Source organism: Gavialis gangeticus, unplaced genomic scaffold (assembly GCF_001723915.1).
Source record: "Gavialis gangeticus isolate Ggan-Ray unplaced genomic scaffold, GavGan_comp1, whole genome shotgun sequence".
NCBI classification, from domain to species: domain Eukaryota; kingdom Metazoa; phylum Chordata; order Crocodylia; family Gavialidae; genus Gavialis; species Gavialis gangeticus.
The window spans coordinates 40051985-40077315 of NW_017729000.1; the positions used below are offsets into that span (position 1 = coordinate 40051985).

The 25331-nt window shown below is 41.3% G+C and overlaps 1 protein-coding gene and 1 long non-coding RNA gene across 5 annotated transcripts in view; one reads left to right on the forward strand and one right to left on the reverse strand.

Annotated features, from left to right (window-relative positions):
* LOC109290143 overlaps nt 1-10953 on the reverse strand; it is a 24999-nt gene extending 14046 nt beyond the window's left edge. Inside the window, exon 1 of the long non-coding RNA XR_002095544.1 lies at nt 10939-10953. This is a non-coding gene — a long non-coding RNA (uncharacterized LOC109290143). The remainder of the gene's footprint in view (nt 1-10938) is intronic.
* The window catches only part of KCNIP1 (potassium voltage-gated channel interacting protein 1), an 835315-nt gene extending 813940 nt beyond the window's left edge, over nt 1-21375 (forward strand). For all 4 annotated transcript variants that reach the window (XM_019506530.1, XM_019506528.1, XM_019506531.1 and 1 more), the window contains 6 exons: nt 2514-2583; nt 8408-8478; nt 9935-10042; nt 12285-12389; nt 12603-12665; nt 16549-21375. In XM_019506530.1, the coding sequence (XP_019362075.1) occupies nt 2514-2583; nt 8408-8478; nt 9935-10042; nt 12285-12389; nt 12603-12665; nt 16549-16596 (465 nt within the window). In that variant the 3' untranslated portion in view covers nt 16597-21375. The remainder of the gene's footprint in view (nt 1-2513; nt 2584-8407; nt 8479-9934; nt 10043-12284; nt 12390-12602; nt 12666-16548) is intronic.
* Nucleotides 21376-25331: the final 3956 nt, after the last annotated feature.

The following is a 25331-nucleotide window of genomic DNA, read 5'->3' on the forward strand; positions in this document are numbered from 1 at the left end:
GACCTGGACACGTGGGTGATCCCAGACCCACTGTCCACCTGAGAGGGCTGCACAGGCTGAATACAGAATCAGAAATCAAAACCACCTGCTTCTAATACTAGATCTTGTAATGAGAGTTAGGCTGGGTTTTTTTGGTTTGTTTTTTGGTTTTGTGGGATTTTCTGGCATATAGTTAGTATTTTAGTTGAAATTAATAATGAGTTTCACCTAAATGTGCTGAAAAGTTTCTAAAAATATAGCTGGATTCACAACAGAGATGCTGATCCCATTGCCTAGTAGCTCTGGCACTGACCTACGATATGAGAGCTGAGTTCTAATCTTTCCTTTGTATGAGAGGACTTGAAACCACTCAGTTCCCTTTCTAGGGGAATGTCTTAACCAGTATGCTATAAAGGGCATTCTGGGGTGGGTAACTTGTAGAGTGCCTACAGGCATTTAGGCAACCTGTTGGGGTGTGCTGCCATGAGTTAAAGTGCCACTGAACCCAACAGATGTTCACCTGAGGGCTTGAACCGGCCTGCACTAGCCCTAGCCACTAGATGAGGGTACTCCAGCAGCCTTCCAGGAGCCTGCCATATCAATCCTCTCCCCAGCCCCTCTGGCAGCTGTGTGCTGCACCTGTCAAGAGCCTTGGGCAGGAGGTGGGGGAAGCAAGTGCCCCCCACCTCATGGGCCAAGCCTAGCTCCCCTCAAGCCCTAAGAGGCAGGGAGGACCTCCTTCCCCCCACCTGAGCCTCTTGACAGTTGCAGCAAGCAGCTGCCAGATGGGCTTTGCTGTGGCAAGAGCTGGGGGCAGAGGAGGTGGGGAACAGAGCTCCCTTGCCTCATTGGCCCAGGCCAGCTTTCCCTTGTCTGGGACAGCCCTGGTGGTGGGGTGGGGTGGTGCTGAGCTAGGGCTCCCCAATGCATGGGATACAGGCAGAATCACCCCACTTAAGCCTTGATGGGACCCTGGACAGAAATTCCCTAAGGTGCTCTGCTTTAGAGCACATTCAGCTAATAGCTGATTTGAGGGTACATTTTTCACTTGATCAGCCATTTTAAAAGCACTCTGAGCCATGAACATATGTTATGTCATGCCTGTAAAGCACTTTCAGGAGCCAGATTGCACAAAAAATGTAACTTGTGTAAGCGCCCTTAGTCTCTCCAATTAAAGTTGCTCCTCTTTGAACCAGACACGAAGAATGAGTCTGCCCTGGTAATCAAGGTAACCGGGGAGGCAGGATACCCAAGAACCAGCCCTTGCTTCAATGGATATTTAAGTATTTATGCAAAGTGGAATGAGGTCAACAGAAGAAGCTATGGGCTTGTCTCCACAGAGACACAGAAAAATAAATCCAGTTATCTGAAGTGTACATTTAAAGTGGATTAATTAAACTGCATTAAACCCCTATGTAGACACTCTCCTACAGAATTAAAGTAACTTTAAATTTATTTATTTCAATTCACTTCCAAAGTAAATCAAGCCAAACTGAGTTAGAATATTTTCATTTTGAATGACAGTGTTCATACAAGGATTTGATAAGAATGTTTGTATTTATACAGACCCTGAGAGCACCGCCCAACACAGAGTACTCTGGTTTAGTGTTTGAGGCACTTTTGTAGTAAGTAAAAGATATGGATTAAAGTTCCCTCAGGCAGAAGAGAAAACTGAACCCATGTCTCCCAGAACTTGGGTGAGTGCCCTAGTCACAGGACAGCCTGTAAACAGACATGGGCAGGAAGTTCACTAGCATCCTCATTCACTTCCATTATTTGTTTAGGTAAAACACGTTGAGACATGAAAAAGTCTCCAGTTTTTGGTGTGATGTAATTACAAATTATTTCTTGTGTTTTTGTTTCAGTAGACAAACTGTGCCATTGGTTATTCATTTGGTCCTACTGACAATCGCTCAGTGTCTTTCCACCGGAGTCTTTCCACTGAGCGATTGTCAGTAGGACCAAATGAATAACCAATGGCACGGTTTGTCTACTGAAACAAAAACACAAGAAATAATTTGTAATTACATCACACCAAAAACTGGAGACTTTTTCGTGTCTCAACATTTTTTTTACTCAACCTCCTCAGACCAGACATGCATGCTGTTTAAAAGTATCTGATAAATACTTGTTGTCCATCTGCTGAATGCCTGACATCACTTTGCAATCCACAATGTTTCATCAGTGACTAATGTATCAATGTATCTGTAGAACACTGAAGTTTTGAGGTATTGTGAAGTATTACTTAATATTACAATGATTTGTAATTATTAAATAAAGGCCTTCAGTAACAAAATACACGTCATCTTTCCATATGCAAAATAGTGACTAAACTGTGTTACATTTGGGAAAAAATAGTGAGCCAGATCTATGAAGTACTAGAGAATTCTAGTCTTAATCTTTTTATTTCTTCAGCTGCAAAACGTGTACATACAGCATGCTGCAGGAACAGGAATTAAATTGTATAATTGCTCTCTTTGGGCATGTAATGTTTTACAAATGAACCTTAACAGGGATTTTTGGTTTTCCAACAGGAATGTCCTAGTGGGGTTGTTAATGAAGAGACATTCAAACAGATCTATGCACAGTTTTTTCCACACGGAGGTGAGTAGAATATGTTGCATCTGTCAGACTTATTGAAGCATATCTTAAAATTCACTCTTGCCAGCTGCTTGCAAAACTACTTCAGATAGTGCCTGCTATATGCACAAATTGATTTTTCAATTTTACAGGATTATTGAGGGAAAAAACTATTAAAAGGGAGAAAATATATATACCCCTCCTTCCCAAATAGTCATTGCATAGGAATATAAATTGATCTGGATTAAAGTTCACCAGCAATGATCAATTCCCTTCCTTTAAATGAAGTGTAGTACAATGGGTAAAGCATTGTACTGGAAAAGAGGGGCCTCCCTGCTATATTACTGACCTTCTGGGTTGGCTTGAGCACCTCTCACACTCTTTGTGCCTCTATTTCCCCTCCCACTTTTGTTTCTCTTTTTTCTGTGCAAAATTTGAACTCTTTTTGACCATGGACTGTCTCATACAGTACTGTAACTGATGGTGAAGCAACTGAAGCAAAACTGTCCTGTTATGCCTCTGGTCTCTTACTATTGTTTGTATACTGTGTAGCATGCTGGGTCCCAATCCTGGTTTGGGCCTACGCGGTGGTGTAATACAAATAATATTAGAGACCGGTGTTACAGCCTTCCCAAAGTCCATAGTGCAGTGAAGTTTGACCAATCTAGGTGGAGTAACCATTTTCCTGTTTTTCAGAAAACTATATAAGACAGCTTCACTATATATCATAGATATGACAAGAATATGTATTACCCTTTTAACAACAAATGTAATGTAGTGCTTCCTTAGCCTTTTCAGGAATCTCAGGTTTCTACTCCTACATTCCAGCTTGGTATGTTTTGATGCAAATATTCTTTCAAGTTTGAAAGCCAAATTTGAAATTCCATACCTTATACAGAATGTGTATACAAGCGTAAGGTTTTGAGAAGGTTTTAATGTGAAGACACAAAATTAGGTCTATATATGTATTATGTAGGTTAAGATATATGGGTATAATGTCTATATATTCATTAGGTTTTCAGAGTTACAAACTACTTGAATTTAGTAGTGATATATCATTGTATAGTTACATGGTAGGTTGATGATAGTCACTGAAGAGCTCATCCACGTATTCAGTTACATTACAAGTTTATCATAATGATGTCTTGTAGATGGCTCTTTGAAACATGTTGAAGGCCTTCTGTCCTATTCAGTGATCCATTCCCTTGACAGTGGTTCTCTGTCAGAGATACCTGGGCTAAGAATGATATCTTTGTAATAAACCATGATTTAGCAGTGGGATTAAACTTGTGTTTTGATATTGTACCTATTTTTTTCTCACTTGCTTTCCAAAATGTTTGTAAAATCCCACAATCCCATAAAGCATGCTATTTTAGATTTCTCATATTTTTCTCAATTTATGACTCTCTTTACACATGAAATTATACATACTGGATGTAATAAAATGTCCATGAATTACAATTTTTCATTTGTGCAATTTTATTATCCCAGGCCATTCAATGCATATTACTAAAAGCTTTTATCCTTTACAAGTCATCAGCTCTGCTGTTCTACCATCTATCAAGTCTTACTGGAGGTTCAGTATTTCTTGATATATTTTATATGACACAGAAACAAAACCTTTTTGCTTCACATGGTATAACAAGGCCTTTTTCCAAGGGTGCATTACTTTTATTTTCTTCCTATAACAGTAGCTTATTTCTGCAGTCTTAACTTGAAGATGCAGTAATCTAGTTATTTCTTGGACTCCAGACTGTTTTACCCATGCAAGTAATATGGAGTGCCCCTTTAGCAGTGTAACATATTTTTCATAGTTGCATAATGTTCAAGCCAAGAAGGAACCATAGAGTCCTGTAATCTGACCTCCTGTATATCACAAGGCATTAAGTTTTGCCTAAATGCTCATATATTAAGGCAAAGATCTTAGTGTAGCAGGTTCAGGGTTCTCACTTCATACAAATAGTCCATAAACACAGTACACAAAGGGCAACGCACAGTCCCAGAGTCTCTTCCCAGAACCTAAGAAGGTGCCTGTGCCTTTGTGCTGCTTCTTCAGCACCACAGTGCAGTCTTCCTTCTCTCTCATGTAAGTTCCCTCTCCTGGTCTCAGGGTTGCTGCTCGGGGTGGGTGGGGAATACAGACAGACAGTTTAAGGGGGCCAGCAGTGGCACTTTAAACAGATTCTAGCACTTGAAAGCATACAGGAGCATGTAAAGTGCAGTGCAGCAGTTAAGATGAACTGCCAGCAGTTAAAGTGAGTGCCAGCATGGAGGCTTGACCCCTCTTAGCAGACCAAGATTGTGCTCTGTCCTACGTTGGGAGCTAAGGTGCATGAAGCGGATTGCAGAGAGTTGTGCTGTATGTAGGTCTATACAAAGCTTTGGTAGCCAATTCAATTCGGAGGAGATTTGGCCTGATTCAGCGGTCAAATCTCCAAATCAAATCAGGAGACCCATTAATTTCTCTGAATCAAATCAGAAGCCTCCAAAAAAATTGAAAGAGATTCAGCCAGAGTTTGTACAGGCAGGCATTAGGCAGTGCTGGCAGCAGCATCTGGGGAGCAGCCGGACCAGCTTGAGCCAGCAGCCCCAGGAGAAGCCATGGCTCGTTCAGCTACTCCTCCAGCTGCCCCACTGCCTGGGCGAGGCAGGCAGTGCTGGCAGCCCTGGGAGAGCCCACAGAGGCTGGGGGGGATGATCTGGGAGCTGGGGGGAATGATCAGGGAGCTGGGGGAGCAATTGGGAGTTGGAGAATCAAACCGGGAGCTGAGGAATTAAACCGGAAGCTGGGGGGAATGATTGGGGGCTGGGGAAATGAACTGGAGCTTCACCCCAGCTCGATTCCTCAGCTCCCAATCATTCCCCCCAACCCCTGGGGCTTCTCCCGGGGCTGCCAGCTCAAGCCATGGTTTGTCTGGCTGCTCCCGCAGTTACCCCCACGGCCTGCTGGTGTGAGGCAGGCAGTGCTGGCAGCCCTGGGACAAGCCATGGGGCTGGGAGGAATGACGGGGAACTGTGGGGAATGATTGGAAGCTGGGGGATGCAACTAGGGAATCGAACCGGGAGCTGGAGGGAATGATCAAGAGCTAGGGGAATGAACAGGGGCTTCCCCCCAGCTCCCGGTTCAATCCCGAGCTCTCTGATCATTCCCCCCAGCCTCTGCAGCTTCTCCCAGGGCTGCCAACACTGCCTGCCTTGCCCCGGCGGCGGGGGTAGCTGGGGGAGCAGCCAGACAAGCCGCACCTTGAGCTCACAGCCCTGGGAGACGCCTCAGGGCTGGGGGGAATGATTGGGGAGCTGAGGGGAATGATCAGGGGCTTGGGGAACAAACAGGGTCTTTCCCCCAGCTCCCGGTTTGATGTCCAGTTCCTGGTTCAGTTCCCAGTTCAGTCTCCCAGTTCCCCAATCATTCCCCCCAGCCCCTGCAGCTTCTCCCAGGGCTGCCAGCACTGCCTGCCTCGCCCCAGTGGGGGGCAGCAGGGGGAGCAGCTGGACGAGCTGCGGCTTCTTCTGGGGCTACCAGCTCAAGCCAGGGCTTTTCCAGCCGCTCCCCCAGCTGCTCCCGCCAGCACTGCTTGGCTGTATAGTCTATGGCCGAATAAGATTCAGTGCCAAATATCTTCAGATTCAGCTGAATCGAATGGGAAAAATGATTCGAATCACTGAATCGAATTGCTGTCCCTCCAAATCGCCGAATCCAAAGCAAATACTTTCTGCTTTGCACAGACCTGTTATGCTGACCCTCAAAGTCCTAGGAGCAGTACAAGGCAAACTGCTTAAGGCACATCTAGTCTCTGGCAAGAAGGCCAAGGAGGCAAAATGTCTGCAGTGGGAGTTGAACACCAAGAATATAAGCAATCTGAAACCAAAGTAGCTGCCTTGAGGTGCCAGTTGATGGTAGGAAGCAAAGAAAGTAAGAACAAGGAGTTAAGATACCTGTTGGCTGTAGATGCAGAGAAAAAGATGCAGATGGAACAGATAATTGTGGCAAAGTTGGAAAAGAGGCATGAGCGGGAATAAAGGCTGTGACACTCTAGGAGGAAGTGACCATGATTTGCCTCTGAGGTGGCAGAGAAGCCCAACCTAAAAGACCTAAAGAGACAGCTGTCCACCTTGAAGGAAGAACAGCTCAAAGCCCTCCAGGAGGTGGGGAGTGAGGCAGGGGCAAGGAGGCTACACAAGCAGCTGTACTGTGATCCTGGGCCAGCATGATCCTCACGTGCACCTGTTGCCAGCAACAAGCCATGCTGGGGCTCTGCAGACCTTGATACAGCTGCATTTTATTACATGCCTTCAGGGATGGCCTGAAACCACATCTTTATTACCCTGTTAAGCCCATGAAGCCATTAATCCATGGTTAATAATGCATGGATTAATGGCTTCTTTGGGCTTAATCAGGGTAATTAATCCACAGTTTCAGACCATATGGCAATCTGTGGGGAGAGGCAGGACTGCTGGGGCCCCTTGGCCAGTCAGAGGAATTGTGGGGAGCCACCACGCCCAGCCCACGAAAATGGCAGCTGGCCCTGGGATCTGCCCAAAATTGGCTGGGCACCTCCTTGAGTTGAGTAGACCCCCAGAAATAACCCTGAACCCACTACAGTTATCTTAAAGTGTTTCAGTCCTCAGGATGCTATACTGGGTTGTAGGCAGGGATCAGAAGAGACCAAGCTGATTCTCATGCACAAGTCCTCTACAAAAGCAGTGAAATGATTAGGTTATTTTAATCCCAATATATTCCACATTTGCAGAAGCAATGAATAAATGAATCCCCTCCAAAGCAGAATGCATGCAAATGAAGGTCTTAATGTGATACATTTCTTTGATTTTTTTTCACATATTGTTACATTTTTCTGGATTGTAGGTTGCCCTTTCCCTGGCCCCAGAATCCATTCTTACTTTCATAAAGATGTCTAAAACTGCCTTTAGTAGTTTAAAATTTAAAGAGGATTTTAAAGTATTTTACCTCTGCCAGATGAGTCTATGATACAAATACACTTGGTGCTTCTGTAATACTCTCATATTGGTATGGAAGAAAATTAGATCATATCCATCTCACTATTCCTTATACCTGGAGCTCTGGTTCTACTGCAGTCCTTCAGGACTTCTTAGTAAAATCTGCTCAGTTTTTTAGCCTTAATTACTTTTTAAAAAAACCCCAAGTGACTGGTGTTGAAGGACTCAGTAAATAGGACAAGGTTGGAGTCTGGATGTTCTTACACTTGACTGTACTGTTTTTTCAGTGCACTCCATTAATAGTTTGGGTTGACTGGTTTGGCAAACAGCCAAACAAAGCCTTTACAAAGAACCTAGGGGTAGTTTGAATATATGAAGTTTCTGAGCTCGAGATATCAGCCCAAGGATATCCATGTTTTCATAAGTCCCCTCAAACCAAATACCAAAGCTAAGATACTGCCACCAAACAGCCAGCCTTCTAAAGTTTTGCAATCCTAAAATCCTCTACTGAATTGGAAAGATGGATAAAGGAAACATATGGGAAGACATCATTTTTCTGTTGCTTTCATGTCTTAATTTCTTTATGTATTTTATTTTCAATTTGCTCCAGAGCCATTGATTCGTCTTTACTTATTTTCTAAACCTACAGCTCACTCCACTACTTTAGATCACTGCTGCCTTTATACACTTTTTTTTATTTCAAGGCCTTTCTAAGTACTTATTTAGTCTTCTTCATTCATTTATACCAGGCTATGGAAAGAATTTCTGAAGTTGCAGAGCCTTTTTTCCCCTCTAAGCAAAATCAAACTATGAAAATTTCTTATAAGCATTAGAATATGTGTGTGATAATAATAAGCATGAAGATAATCTGTACCTTCTTTGCATTTTTCAGATGCTAGTATGTATGCCCATTATCTCTTTAATGCATTTGATACTGCACAGAATGGATCAGTGAAGTTTGAGGTAATTAACTTACATCATCTTTTGTTCGTCTCTCTCTTAATCTGCCTTCATTCTAGAGTCTAGTCTCTTGGTACTTGTGGGGCTAAATGTTCATCTAAAATTACAACCAATCAAGTATTTAATCTTATTCATTTTTAATAAAGGATTATTGGGTTCATTTTGCCAACAGAGTTGCATTTAAATCCTACCTGAATAGAGATGGCTTTTTAGATCAGTAGTTGAAGCATGAGCACTTAGTCCTGGAGATCCAGATTTGATCCCACTAATGATGATCTACTTGGAGGCCTCTAGATCTTCAGGCATGAGGTCTATTGCCTGAGCTAAAAAACAAAACAAAGCAAAGCAAAACAGAAAACCCAGCTGTGTTCAGCCCAGGCTATAGCAGGCTCATCAACTGGTTGGTGGCCCAGCCATTGCTGGTGGACAGCAGAGCACCATCCTGATCTATTATGAAAGGACTGTGTTTGTATTATGACATTGCTTGTCCCACCTGAGATAACACACACCTTTGCATTGCAGAGGTTGGAACATGACAAATTTGAATGGTTGCTGACTACATTTTGTTACCTGACACTACCCAATAGGCCTCAGTTGTGTATAGTTGGATACAGACCAAGCCTTCCAAGACTTGTCAAAAGTCAGATGATATCCCCCCTATTCCTCCATTTAAAGCATGATAGCAACAACCACGTTCACCTCCCTGACCCAGTCAGGTTTCTTGGTTAATTCCCAGGTTCCCACAGACTATCTCAGGTTTAAGCCATGAGTCTGTAAAATGGTCAAAATTTAAAAAACAAGTAAACAAATACATTTTGTTGACTAGTGAACCGGTTATATGGATAATGAATGCATGGAAACAGTAACTGCTCATATAGGGTAAAGGTTAAAGGGTAAAGGTTCTGTGTAATCTGTGCTGGATTAATTGCCAGTGTTAAACCTGTTTGAAGATTTATTATAGGCAGCCCCTTTCTTCTTCCTGCCCTGAGCCCTATACCAGGACACTTGGGCTGACTGAAGAATAATCATCAGTCAATAGCAAAATCCAGTGCAGAGGCTTCACAAATGCCCTGTCCTCTAGTTGGAGAAACAGATATGCAGCACCTGCTTAGTCGTGGTTTCCCCTGCAGCCCTGTGCTTGCATACAATCTAAATCACCAACATGGGTGAACTGTGGACCTCGGTTTAAATAAATGAGGATTTCTCTGGTATTCAGAATTCCTACATTACAACTATTGTAGCATGTCATTTAGGTGCTGCGCACGGCTAAGTTTTATCTGCCAAGTTCACCCAGGTTGACAGTCATGAAAGTCAAACATTTGGAAGAAAAAGGGTCTAAATATTTTTGTTCTAATTAACAGTATCCTTCATGTGGAAAAGAAAAGAATAGTATTATTAAGAAAAAGGTTTGGAAAAGATTCTTTATTAAAATTTGCTAATTTCTTTTGCCATGAACCAGGATTTTGTGACGGCGCTATCAATTTTGTTGCGAGGAACAGTTCATGAAAAGCTAAGGTGGACATTTAATCTGTATGACATAAATAAAGATGGATATATAAACAAGGAGGTAAGGCTCTTTATGGAAGGAACAGCTGTTTCTTTTCTGAAAGAACTGAGTGGCTGATATTACAAAGCGTAATTCATTTTTCATGCAGTTAATTAAATGCAAATCAGCACTGGGCTTGACTGTTTATTGGTATGTAAGGCAAAGTGCACAATGGTTTTGTTTTGCATAATTTTAGAGCTTGTATTTTTTCCTGAGGTATGTTGCCCTTGAAGAAACCGTTTTACTAGAAACAAATCCTACCTCCGTAAAAGAAACTATGGATACATGAAGATAATTGTAGGGGTAGTATAATTAATATGGGAATGATTATGCTAATGCATGTGTTGAGTATGTAAGCATGCCTAGAATGACCAAGATATTTTCAGAAGCCTCTGATGTTTTGAATGAGTCTGTGTTTGCCCACTGTCCTTTTTATTAGATGACAGTGCTTCCTCTTCTGACAGCCTTGACTAGTTTGGTGATTGATTAGCTATGCAGTAAAATATTTTCTTGGAAATGTGACTTTAATAGCCATGCTGAATTCTTCCCTCCAGCCCATGCATGCAGTTTACGGTGACAGCCATATATGTGCAAAATTGAGGATAGGATGTTTTAATAGTTTTCCAACACTGTCACTGCTAGCATGAATGCTCCTGTGACAGGGGCTCCAAACATGTGTTAAAATGATTGATAAGGGTTAGAAACAGGAATCCTTCCAACTGTCCATTTTGCTTCTTTCTGAGTGTTTAGTTGATTTAGGATCATTTATAGTTCAGTTACTGACCAGCCCTTCCCCCTTTTCAGTTAATTTCCCCAATAACACCCCAGCTTTCTAGTTCAGCAAGACTATGTTGTGTTTCATCCTGATTGTTTCTTCTAAGCAGCTAGAACTTTCCCTGTAATCACATCTTTCCTACAGACAGTTTGTACTTCATAGACAACAAAATAAGCCCCAAATAACCTTCCTCAGACCAAAAGAACTTCCTCTGCATACATTATTGTCAGACTTGGCACACACGGGTTGTAATATAAAGAAAAAATGTAAGAACCATCTGAAAAAAAGCAAAACCAAGCACCCATTTTGGGCTTCATGACTAGCCATTTCTTCAGCTCCCTGGAGCAGACCGTTGCTTCCCCCGAGGTTTTCCCATTTCTGACTACCAAGATACAGTTTATATACTGCCCTAGTTTAACTCTGCGCTTCCATTTGTGTCTCTAGTTACTTGTGCTCTCCTTACATCTGGGTATAAATGCACTGGACTGTGAAATGCATATTTCACACTTAAGCCTCACATGTCCATGCATCTCCATAGGCCCCTACAGCACCGTTGTTACTACGCCGTCATTTAGTACTTTCCTTTCGTACTGCGCCATGCACACTGTGCACGGTTATTTTTAGCCTCTGTGTCACCATAGCGACATGTTATACTGAGGGATGCAATGTAGCTGTGGCATCACAGTTTTTGCCTGCAGATGCTACATCGATCTAGTGCGTTGCTACAGCAATGTAGTGTCACATGTTGATGCACTCTTACTTTCGGTTATACGCTGAGCAAAGAACTCTGTGCACCTTGCTCTGTTTTGGCTGTGATCAACTGTAAGATCTTCTTGACACTATAAAAATCTATAAGAATGTAAGACTGTGTGTGTCTGGAGTGCTACAATATGCTTATTACTAAAAAGTGGTATCGATACTAATAATAGAGACACCTTTGTGAAAGACAGGGTAAGTTTATCCTAAGGCTGACTTGTATCAGTCTACTTGACTAGGTAATCCTTCCTAGTGACTGGAAAAAGATCTGCTTCCCTTGGGGAAGAGAATCAACCATGGAAATTGTGGGAAATCATCCTTTATCATTGTAAGAGCACTGAGAACTAAGAACACATTCATTTTAGCTTCAACAATTCCACCGACTGGGTCAGTCAGCTGTGGGTACCAATGATGGATCTGCTACAATCCTGCGCAGCAATAACTAAAGGCAAAGAAATGAAGTAATGGCAACAACTGCACAGGAGCTTTTGTAGATGATTGACAACAGATGACAGAGTAAGATTCACTAGATTTTGCAGCATACTGTATAGACAATGACATTTGAGCAATATTGGTATCTGGAAGTGGTACTAGAAATGCCAAGTGACACGCAGCAATATGGCTTTCCTTTACATTAGGAAAAGAATGCAGAACTGGACCTAATTCAGTAAAATAAAATGTTGTACTTGTATTTATTAGTTTCTGTTTTATTTTTTCTTGTTACCACTCCAGGAAATGATGGATATAGTAAAGGCAATTTATGATATGATGGGGAAGTACACATATCCAGTGCTCAAGGAAGATGCTCCAAGACAGCATGTAGAAGTTTTCTTCCAGGTACTTAGCTGATTTCTAACACATTCCTTTTGATGCTTAGCTACTGGCAAAGCCTGAACAATGGATCTCATTCCAAACTCTGGCTGGAGTACAAGCTCTGCCTGTTTGCAAGATACTGTTAGGCAAGCAGCACTGAACAGTATTGTGATACTTTTTTGAAGAGACATCAGTTTTAGAAAAAATAAATATAGTTTTGTGTTTTTTATTTTGCAGAAAATGGATAAAAACAAAGATGGCGTTGTAACTTTAGATGAGTTCATTGAATCATGTCAGGAGGTAAGAGTAACCTTCTCATTGCCGTGAAAGCAGAGACGATGAGCTTGTGCCACAATGGTCATATTCACTTTAGAAGGCAGTCCTTTCTAAGTTTTAGGGGGCTCAGGGTCCTAACTTTCATTCTATTGCATGTAAAAACCAGCTGCCAAATTCACTCCTGGTGTAACAGAGACTGTTATGCCTCCTGTTAGAGAGACACAGCAATAGTACAATAGTAGATTAACCTGAGAAAACAGTAAGAAATATACTGCAGTACTAGCAGATTTGTGGCAGTGGTATAAAACCCAGTCTTGTGTGGGAGACAGGGCAAGACTGCTGCTAGGTCTGCTGCTAGGCTACTCTGAAGGCCAGTAAGCAAAGCTTGTTAGAGAGTGCCTGCAGACAGCCCAGGGAATCGCTGGAAGCAGGCAGGGCTGGAAGACAGCAGGGCTCTGGAGGCTTGTAAAGCAAGATCAGAGCCTGAGCAGTCAGTCTGGCTCTGCAGGGAAAGGGGTTCTGCAGTAAGATGCCTGCTGATGAGAGACATCAGTAAGGAGCTGCGGCTGGCAGGGGATTAAATTCAGTATGAAGGGGGATTCGAGAAGAGAGTCAGTGTGCTTAGAGAATTAAGTTATAGCCAGTGTGCTGATGTTTTGGTCTGGGTTTTAACTGTATAACTGGGTTTGGGACTGCAGGGAAGGTCAGGAGGTGCAGTAATGCCAGCAAGCCACTTAAGGCTTGAGTCTACTGCGGGAGCAAGGCAGGTGGTAGTACAGCAGCTTAGGAGGGGCAGAGACAAGGTCCAGGGGCCCCCTGCCTTTGAGGGGCAGTGATAGGGCTAGTGAGAGCCCACTGCCCCAAAAGGGGTAGAGACAAAGCTAAAGAAAGTCGAGCCCAGGAGAGGCAGAGATTGACAGAGGACTGAAAAGTCAGAGAAGTCTGTATGCAAGACTGAGGCCGAGGGCCCACCAAATTGTTTGATTGTCACTCCTCAGAGGCATAGGCACAGGGGAGGTTGGAGCCATGATTAGACCAAAGTCCTATTGGGAGCAGTGGGGTCCAAGAGGGATCTGTGGGTATGAGGACAGGCTAAAGGCTTTCACTAAGAACCTGGGCAGCCTCCCTTTCTAAACTTGTTAACAAGACGAAGGTGTGGCAGGTGAGAGCAAAAGAAGGGTACCTTGGAGCAGAGCATAAGCTGAGTCACCATCAGGGGGTATGACTGCCACCCCCGAAGCATGGGTCCTGATACATATGGGTCTTGACTTGTGAATTCCCCTAAACACCAGAGAACATGAATTTGGTTTTGCACTGATCACTGAATACAGTCTGTTCATTTTCAATGCTGATGGCCCGTGCTATTATTTTCCCAAGTGAAATATAATGGACAATTCTTTGACGTAGTACATAACTATAAAGGAAGCTCACAAAACCTTTCACCTACCTCAGTGTTTTTCTATTTTTAAGTGGTTGACAATGTCTCTCTAATTGCTTTTCTCCATATAGCATTAATAGTTACTCACAGTGACTGAGCTGTCCAGAGGCATAAAATCTGTCTAGGTACCCTGTAATTACAACACCGACACATAAAACTGTTGATGTGTGAGGTCAAACATTAAAAACAAGCACTGCAATCAAAGTAATGATTTTTCCAAAATGAGTGCCTTTTGCAAATTCCATAAATTAAATTGGCTGCAATAATTGTTTATTGTTATTTTTAGCACCTACACAAAACTAAGCATCTGCACGAACAATCAGCCTGACATCTGTTTTTGTGGCTTCCAATTAACTGTGTGACTATCTGGTCAGGGATGTTTCCAGTGGTTAATCAATGCAGTAACAGCCTGCTCATTTCAGACAGTTTAAGATAGTGGTAATTATCACTCATTGGGCATTCTGAGCTCTTTGTTTCAAGCTTTCCCAAGAAATTCATTCCCATGCTCTAATGAGTGAAGCTTTCAGTATCTGAACGATTGCTATGAATCCTGCAAACACTTTTAAGGAGTGGGATGGGCCTTTTTCTTTATTCTTAGTTCAGTCAGGACCTTGTTATATGGAGAACTTTCTTTGGTGAGGTCTTCAGGGATGTGAAACTTCATCCTCCAATATAAGATGCCTCATGTGAAGTTCTTTCTTGCAGATGTTTTATTCTTAACCTCTTCTGTTTCTTTGCTTTGTGTGTGCATGTTTCTTAATTGGTTTGCCTGCAGGTGTGTGTGCACACGTATTATATCTGTTGCTGCTTGCTGGGTGATTTATTTATTTTTGGGTACTTTTAAGAATAACTCATTGATGGTGCTGGCTTGCCTGGAGTGTTTATGTATGTCCTTATTCTAGATGTGTTTGATAACTAATCTGAAAATCTAAGGTTCCTCACTATTCTTTTCTTCATGCGGTGCACCATATTATTTAATTAAACTTAGCATCATTTGCAATAGGTGCCTTATTAGTATTCAGAACATGTTTTTTCTTGGGGGGGTTGTTTTTTGTTTTAATTTTTAAAAAAGAAGACTTTAACAAAAACAAAATGAAAGACATGCAACGTGAAGATAGCGCGGGCACACCTAGGATTTTGAACAGGGTGGGTGGTTTGCTGCATCATCCCTTACTACAACAAATTTTCCTCCAATTTAAAAAGAAACTAGACGCCTTACAAATATGCTAGTGGCCTCCGGCTATATTTTTCAATTTATAATCAAAACCCTCCCTTGCCTCTCTGAGAATTCCTATCTCACTGCAGCATCTCCTACCACGTGGGTCCTCCTCAACCACCCTTCTTGCTCCCACTCCCCTATACCCATTTTGCCCCATAGACTCCATAATACTCCAACCCTTCTTCACCCCACACCTTCCCCCTAATTAGTTCCAAGCATTTTACAAATCAGAGCAGAGACATGGGCATAAAGAAAGAAATGGGCAGAAGTCCAGAGTTCTGTTGCTTTATCCAGCTTTGGGTACATCTAGCGCACAAAGAAAAAAATGCTAAATTGGCACTGTAATAATGTAACAGCCTATCAGATCACCTTGGATGTTGTTACAAAGTAAAACTGCAGATGCAACTAGCCTCATAAGAAACTTTGCTAATCAGATTTTCTCAATATGTAATTCTCAGCTTTCTTATTTGGATTCAGGGGTCATGTCTACATGTGTATTTAAGCATGCCTACACTGAATGAGCATTAAGTGGGCGTACGCAGGTGTCTACAAGTACAGGCATTAAAGTACATTAACACTGTGTATGTGGACTGACTTGGGACTAAAGTGCTAATGCGATTTAACACATCTACATGTTCGTTAATGTGCTTTAATTATTCATGCCTAAATTTGATACCTACATTTGTAGATATCAAGTTTAAATTGATACCTTAAATTCACCATTTTCAATGTGCATTAAGGGCGTGCATGAGTAGACATGCACCCTTAATGCACATTAGCTTAGGCTAAGGCACATTAAAGCATCATGTGTAGACACACCCAGGGAGTAGGAATCCAAGGGTAGAAGATTAACATTTTTGAACCCAGAAGCAGCTTAATTTTAGAGGTAAGTTAAGGGAGCTCTGGACCTGGCAGTTTAAGGCTTCTGACATCAAGACTCCTCCTGTGTGGAAATGCAAGTGCTGGAATTATTCATGATCTAAAGCAAAGCATTTAAACACCTACTTAATTTCAAACATGTGGTTCAAGCTAACACACCCAAATGCTTTGTTAAATTAGAAATGCTTTTTGAAATAGGACAAGAGCTTCTGAAGTAGTGTGGACTCATCCATGAAGAAAGGTGCTATAAAAAAGGAACTGATACATACTGTAGAAACAGGTGCCAAAGATGAATTGTGCTGTGAAGTGCTTTGTCTGCCATAGAAGGTCTAAAGACTTTGGTTGTTTTATTGTTTTCTTGTTGCTTCCAGGATGACAATATCATGCGGTCCTTACAGCTCTTTGAGAACGTCATGTAACAGCATCTGGAGAATGGTGCAGGAATCAGAGACTTTGTACGTAATGAAAACCTCCTTTCTGGGCAAAAGCTTTTTACAACTCGACCATGTTGAACGCGCAATGGTTTTGTAAGACATCCCCACCAAGCTGTATCTCAGAATGCAACCAGCTCCATCTCTCCTTCCCAAGAGACATTGGAGTGGAACTTATTTCATCTTGGAAGCATGCTAATATTTTAATAAAATTTGAGAGAGACCTCCTGCTTGAACTTTAATGAATAATATACAACATTCTGTTTGCTAGTCACAAATTCTGCTGCTTTAAATAGAGCAAGCTTGATTACATATGATAATACAATGTCAATACCTTGCTCCACCATCTATTGCAAGTGGAAGCTCACTCCATACTGTTAGAGTCCAAAATGTTGTTCAAATAACTTCCTTATTGGTTTTAACAGAAAACTAATCTACCATAACAGATTTGTGAGGCTGTGAAAACTAACACCAAATGCCCTTTGTTAAATGGAGGGTCCAGTTCATAAAATCAGTTTACTCTAATGTTCCTGATCTTCCCCTCTCATTCACTGGCACTACTACTCCACTGAACTTGGTGGAGTCATTCCTAATGTGGACCAACCAGAGGAGATTCAAGCCAATAGATTTTAGATAGGATAATGCACTTTTCCATATACAGTCTCTTCTGCAGATTGAATCTCACTGAGTAGTATTAGATTCCTATAGCATAAGATAAATTTTGAATAACTGCAACTGAACAACTTCTACCAATTATCCGCTGCAGTATTGCCACCAATGAAGTGGCTTTCTAGTATGTAGTATGTATTTCCCATTGGGACCACTGCCATAAGCCATAGTCCTTTATATACTGTTTGGAATATGCTTCATTAGTACATCATTTAAACATTTGCACTTTTAGATTGGATTTAAAAGCAAAGTATTTTCCTCTGTATGGATTTATTTGACCTCTTGATTTTACTCAGCAGTGCAAAATAAAATCCAGATCATATAACTGTTTCCACAGACAGACCCCAGCAACCACACTGTGTCCTGCTGATTTAAACAGGGGACAGTCTTTTCTAAGCCAGTTACAGGATCAGGGTCTGAGCTGGGGTTAAGCCCCAGGTAGGATGAGCTAACTGCATCCCTTGTGTAACTTCCACTTCTACACTGTAAGTTCCTGGGGACAAGGGTTGGGGCAGTGACAGATTTGTTTTGTAAGACTCGCCCCCGACCCCATACATTGTCAGTACCAAAAGACATCATTGGTTTTATCGTCAGCCAAAGATGGATTTTGCCCAATAGATGAGCAGGCCAAAACAATACGATTTGAGAGCCTAGGGGTGTTGTACAGCCTGGGTTGCAGAGAGCATTACATGGGCTGATACTGCACAGAGCAGTTGTGGCAGGCAGCATGGGCGACTGGTGCCTCCTGACCCTCCAACAACCAGGGGGAGGGGTGCCCCCTGCAGCTGAGTGTGCTGACCTGGAAGCAGCACTCCCTCGAAACTGGTTCTAAGAGGGAACGCTGCTCAGAAGTGCCAGCGGCACGCCTGGAAGGGCCAGGGAAGTGCCAGCAGTACTTCTCCTAGTGCCCCTGCTCCCACCTGCCCTCCCACCCACTGCCTAAGTGGGGAATGCTACTGAGAGGGGGTGCACCAGTGCTCTCAGGGGGTGCACGTGCACCCCTTTGCACCCCCTACGTATCGCCACTGGCAGGCAGCCATCTAAAGGTAGAAGAACCAATAAGGGAAATCAAGAACAACCAACCTCTTCAGTTACTTGAGCCACACACAAAGGAGGGCCACCCAACACAGTCCATGATTGCTCCCCTACAGAAAATGTGTATTTTTATTATATCAGATATTATATAACAATGATATTGACAGCACTGAAACTATATTTTAAATATTATAAGTGGAAGCTTTTTATAATAGACTAAATATATGGAATGAGCCCTATATTTTATAAAATATATCAACCTACAGATAAAGAAATAGATCTAGTTGATATAAGAGTGATCCTCTGCTTGCATCTCAACCAAGAACTTTCCCCTCCTGCATACGCTTACATGTCTGCTTAACTTGTCTCACCTGAGCAGTTGCATTGCTGTTCAAGTGAGAAAAGTTATATGCCTGCAAGATGGAGGCTTTAGTCTCTCTCTCTCTTTTTTTTATTCCCTTACACTGAACACCACCAATGAATTTATTCTTATAAATGATATAGAATATAGCAAGTCCCAATCATGTGCTGTGACTTTCAGAGTGGTGATATGTCACAAGTATAGTATAGTCATCCAGTTGTGCTAGTCAGGTTCTAAGAGGCTCTTGATGAAAGTATGCTGTAAATCCAAAGCAAAATCAATCAGGACATTTATCCTATTGCCTCTTAATTTTCTTGCAATTCCACCTAAAATTACAGAAGCCTTAGCTTGTTTGTTTTTTGTACACACCGATCAGCCATGTATTGTCAATCTGATTGACTAATTTCAACTAAAGGGAAAAAAAGCCAAATGAAATAGGAAAAAGTGGGTTTTGTGACAACCCAGCATGCCTCTTCTGTAATGTGCTGTATCAGCTATGCCTCATGAAATGGTAGGTGCAGCCTGCTGACTCCTTGCAATTTAAAGGCGCAGTACACAAAAACGATTCATGAAAGTTTTCTTTTACATACATCACAGTCACTGCAGCCAAATTAATTTCTGGGGTAACTCCACTGACTTCTATAGAGTTACATCAATACTGAATGTGGCTCGATGCCACTTTTGGGTATTAAACTATCAGAAGTGCTTCACCTTCATGTCAGCTGAAGAAAGAGCTGTAATGTATTTCTTTGTTTTGATGTGTTTCCAATATCACTGTGCTGTACTAGCTGGGATATGTTATTCCTGTCCTGGTCTTTGTAAGTGCTGTCTGCTGAGTATGGCCCCTATTCAGCAAGATGTATAAGCAGTCAGCTAGTCCCCTTTACTCCACTGGGTTCACTTGTGGACTAAGAGCTTTGATCAATTTGAGCCAGTTAGTGGCACTGCTGCTTTTCCTTCTATTTGGGGGACCCAAAAGCTCCTTGTTCTGTAACTCTTACCAATGCCTGTGGTTTCTGCATATGTGGGGTAACTACAAAATACAAAGACCTGATCCTGCTCCCATGGAAATCAAATGGTATAATTCTCAGTAGCACAAGTGGATGTGGGCGAGCAAGGCACCAGCCCTAAACATTGACTTAGAGAGGGCTCAAGACTGGCAGTTGCCACCACTACTCCTGCTCAAAGAGCAAAAATTGCTTATTACACCTCTGATACTTCCTTTTTATTTTGGTCATGCAGGAATGGGGCCCATGAGAGTACGATGATGTTTTACCTTGGGTTACTACCTCTCAGTTCTAATTAATATTATTGATGGTTGAGATAGGATGATTTGCAGAGTGACATAACTGACAGCTATATTTTCATGTACGCTTTACAGGGTAATTGATGCCATTGCCCCTTTATTAAATCACTCTAGTTGTAAATTCAAACTGTGACAGAATAGCCTTCTCTAGGAAACCACGCTTTAGTGTTTGTATGTGATCCCATGCTTTATTTAGCAAAGACCTATCCATAAGCTGGTATGCACTGATGCACAGTAGGCCACTTTGTGAGCTGTGTATACAGCATGTGTACTCTGACTAATGGATGAAAGATATCCAGTAACTGTAAGAGAATTGTATTCTGCATGGAAATGTCTTTTGGTTTTGTTCTTTATGTTCTCAGTGAATGTTAGTTTGTAAACTTGCAAACCCTTCCATGGTTCATAAATGAGGCTTGCAATATTTATGGCAAATACTACTACAGCTTATTAAATAAAACATACTGTGCCAGTCTGATCTCATCCCATCATAAATCATACTGCCAGAATGTGGAAAGTGGTTACCATGCTGACTTCTAAGTCACTATTAGAATATCCATCAGTGCTATCAGTTGTACAGATTTTCTCAAAGATGTAAATATCTTATCAATTTGTCTGACTTGTTTGTTTAGTTATAAATGTTAAACCACATAATCACGCCAGCAATTCTTCAAAACATTTATAACATGCATTTTTGGCAAAAATCTGTTAAAAATAGGATTGCTATTATTGAAGATGCAAAAAAAAAAAAATGTAATGTGTCTGTCCATGTTGATGTTAGTTTTCCTGTTACTTTGAAAGCACTACAGTATTGTGAGTAAACATGAATAATGCCAGATGTGATCCCCTTGGTATCATAACAGAAACAGAATAATGATACCACTGAATTGTGACATATGTCAGCATGTGAATTATGACCTGGGGGAAGCAGTATGACAATATTTCTTCATTGTGGAAGGATCTTAAGGAAATATGGGCAAAAAATATAAATCATGATAAGTAAAGCCATTTTACTAGAGCAGCAATGCATAGTTTCACTGTTACAATGCTATTATCCAATGGCAATTTTTATGATATTTTGTTGAATGGTTTTAAAGATTTTTGTTTTAATAATAAAATTAAATATATACTGAAGGGTGTTCTTTTGTAGCCTAGGAGCTAATCATTTCTTTAAGGGATACGTTCAGGCTTAAAATTCTGGGTCAGGTTTTTAAATGCAAGATTCTGTTCTGAACATGCACATCTGTGTGTGTATCTTGGCAGTGAACTGCTGAATGGGTGCTGAGAACATAATATTTTCATGTTACTTAGACATTCGTATATCTAATTTAGAAATATTCATGTGGGGGCAGTGGCAGGTGCCTCATTCTGAGATATTTTAATAAAAGTTGTACCTGGATTACTGGTTATACTTTGGAATAGTAAAGCTAATATTTTAGAAATCTTATTTCTCTTCACATTTTTGCAGTTTCCATTTAGAAAAATACAAGCAAACTGATAAATGTTAGGCAGAGGGTAGGGCAGAGTGGCATGGAGTGACTAACTGTTTCACAGAGTCATGAACAACCTAGTTCATCTGATATTATAAATGGACCCATATATAAAATATGACAGCATAGGCTGTTGCCTATGGAAGCTCATGAACCTCTGAAACAGTTAGACTCTAATGTGTTACCCTGCCCTGCGTTCTGTCTGACTTCAGACTAATATGGCTAGCCATTAGGGCTGTGCAAAATTTTGACCGCCATTTCATTTCGGTGGTGGTTTGAGCATTTCAACAATGCTATTATCCAATGGCAATAAAATGGGAGAAATGTCGAAACATTCAAAATGAAACGAAACAAGTCGAAACGTTTCAAAGATGTTTTGGCATTTCAAAGGTGTTTCAAAGCTAAACTTACAGGTAAAGAGACAGTAAGGAGAGGGAGGGGGAAGAAGGGGGAACAGACTAACATCTGTAGCTGGCCAGTGTCTACCAACTGTCCCTGAGGTCCCTTCCAATCCCAGTGCTCTAAAGTTAAAAACCTATCTAAACCTAAAAAATGTAAAAACAGCACCTATCTCCTTGAAACTCGGCAGGCTTTATGGCCTCAGCAGGGGCTACTGTGCCTGCAGTTTTCACCCTGCTCTGCCTTAACACACACACAAAGTCACACACGTCACAAGTTTTCCTCTCAGCACCTTGAGGCACAGTTTCCCAGAAACCCCTGCACCTATCTCTTTGAAGATTGGCAGGCTTCATGCATTCAGAAGGGACTACCATTCCTGCAATTTTCATCAGAATCAGGCAAGGAAGGACAATGTTATAGGTATTTTAGTCATTCCCCATTATAGCCTATGGCCAAAACACCGAAACCGTGTTGAAACAGCATTGAAACTTGAAACAGTTTCAGCCGAAACAAAATGAAACAATGATTTGAAATGCCGAATCCGAAACTGAAACAAAATGCAGGCATTTTGCACAGCCCTACTAGCCATGTCTGTGGTAATGGTTAAATTTTTATATGACCTTTGTTTAAGCAAGGGATGCTTTTTGCTAGGGACAGACATAACACATAAGACAATTTAACTGATTAGAAACTGGTTTAAACCTGTAACAGAATGGAAATTCAGTGCACATAAACCAGTTTGAAAATGGCTGAAGCTGATTTGACATAAACCTGGTTGAATATATAGTAGTATCAGACTTAACTGATTTGGATCAAACCGGTATATGCAATATCAGTCCTAGATCCCTTCCTGGTTTAAGTTAAATCAGATTCCCCCACTATCCCAACATGCTCTCTGGGCTGAGCAGGCCCCTCCCCTCTGCTCCCGGGCTGGAGCTCCAGCAGAGACTTGTAGGCACAGCAGGGTCTGCCTGGCTTCCCCATGCCTCCCTCACCCCCCACTCCCCACACCCCACTCGCTGCTTAAGCAGGGATCCCTTCCTCCTCTCTCCCACCACAGGGACTGTAGCCAGCATGTGGTATGCTAGCTAATGCTGAGAGGTATCTGTGTAAGGCAGACAGGACAATGTCAGGTTAGGGAGTTTTGGAGCTAATCAACAGGTCAGCTGCTAATGTCCCTGTGTCCCTTCCTGTGGAAAAAGCTGTGTAAGAAGAGCTTGAACTAATGAGTGAGGCTTTGTTTTCTGATGGGGTGCTAAATGCTAATGATAGAACTAATAAATGCTCTGTTATCAAGAAGGCAGGGAACCCCTCCCTAATCAGAGCATCCTGCCTGGGCCTGGCCATGCCCCACCTAAGCTCAGCACTTTGGAAGGGAAGGGAGGGCTGCTTTAATGCCCTCTGGCTTCTAGCCTGAGCCACTGCAGGCATGTGCTGGATTGTTTTCAGTCCAGAGGGGATGTCTGTGTGGTTACAAACTGATTCAGTCTCTAGGCAGGTTAGACTAACCTGCAAAGATTGAGTCAATTCAGGCTCAGGCTTTTTGAGTGTCTGTCCCTAGCCTTTAAGGCCAAGAAGATTTACTAGTATCCCTTCAGCTGTATTCTGTTCAACACTTAGATGAGAAAATAAATTTTTACAAGGTCATACATTTCCTAAGTTACATACTTCAGGATGTAAAATATAGACAAACATGTACAACGGGAAAAAAGAGTTATCTTGCATACATCCAGATATGTGAAAAATTAGCTGTGTGAATTTTGGTATTGGTCTCATTCTAGCTCCTACTGACTGAATGTCTGTGTTATGGTAACTGGCACCGTACTGGCACCATACCGATTCTTTGCTAATTAGGCAGGGAATGAATAGGAACAGAGAATAAAGCATTCTCAGACATAACTGTTGGACTGGGTTACAAGGTAGGCAAACCTACCTTAGGGAGAAGTTATAGACAGCAAAAAGGAATATTCAGAAATGGAAAACAGTTATTATTTGCTTGTAATAAAATATTTCTGTTAAAATCGGCAATGTTGTGAAAACTGCTGTCAAACACCAGCAAGCAATACACAGTGCTTTCTATCTGGATAAGTCAGTTGTATTTGGTTATTCAGAAGTTCTTAAATTAGCTGTGTCCACAGTTAGCTAATGGTCTTCAGTGACAGAATCAATCACCATGGCTAAAACTGAAACTGATGGGGACAGTCTTTTGTGAAAATGAAAACTTATGTCTGGAACTAAGGACTGCAAAAGGAAAGCTGAAATAGAATCCAATACTGCAAAACAATCAAGTGTGTTTAAGATTTCTGAAATAAACCGTTTTAATTCCATTGAATACATTGAAATCTACCAGTCATGGATGTTCATCTAACCAAGAAGTCACTGCTCCTACTTCTTAAAATAATCTCAGTGAAGAAGGTTTTTGTCTCTCACACTAGTTGTAATAGGTATGAAAGAAAAGAACAAAAAGAAAATGTTATCATCCATGAGACACCATCATCTGTGAATGTGTATCCAGCTCTGATTAACATCATCATGATGCAATTATACATGTATTCAAGTAATACAGAGGAATCTACAAAGGATGAAAGTGAGCATTAGTGCTTAGAAAAATCCTGCTGACCTGGCCAGTAATCAAAGACAGTGTTTGTCTTTTGCTTGTGAATTCTGGGCCAGTGGATACAATTTGGAAGAATTTTCCATTGAATAGTAATAGTTAAAAAAAAAAGCTTTCTGCTGTTCACCCCAGTTTTGAAATAGAGAAAGCTTAATTCTACTTCATCTGATGTTCTTTATATCTGAAAGTTGCTTAACTCTGGAGATTTTGCTTTAGCTAGGAGTGGTATTCAGCACTGGATGAACATACTGATTATTCTAGTGAAGGAAGAGAAATCAGTAAATCATAAATAGTCATCATATGTAAGGAGGATTAGAAATTAGACCAAAGCAAGCTCACACTATTCATAAAGATTATTATTTTTGTTCATTATTGATAAGAAAACCAACTTCAAATTTATTCTTTGATAGAAGATTGGCAAGATTTTGGAAACACTTTTGATGTGAGTACACTGCACTGAATAGAAAGCATTTCCCTATGGGGTTCAATACACATGCTCTATTCATCCCAATAGGAACATGTTAAGTTTGTGAGAAATTTGACCTTCTGATGAAAGAACATCCCTAATGAGTTACCCAAAAAGGAATTCATTATTATCACCTGGGTAAAAATATTCAAAATAAAATTATTCAAATTCTTAGAAACATAATCAAGAAGGAATTTTTTTCTGTCTTGAAAACTGCCAAGTATTATTTTATTATATCTGGCTGCAGCAAAGACACCAGTAAACAAGAGCTAATGAAGTTTGTTAGATCCATTTCTGCAGAAGAAGGAATGAAGTTGTGAGAAAGCAGCATTAAGATAAAAGAAGATTTCTTTGGATTTTTGAACACGACAGATTCTACCAGTGCT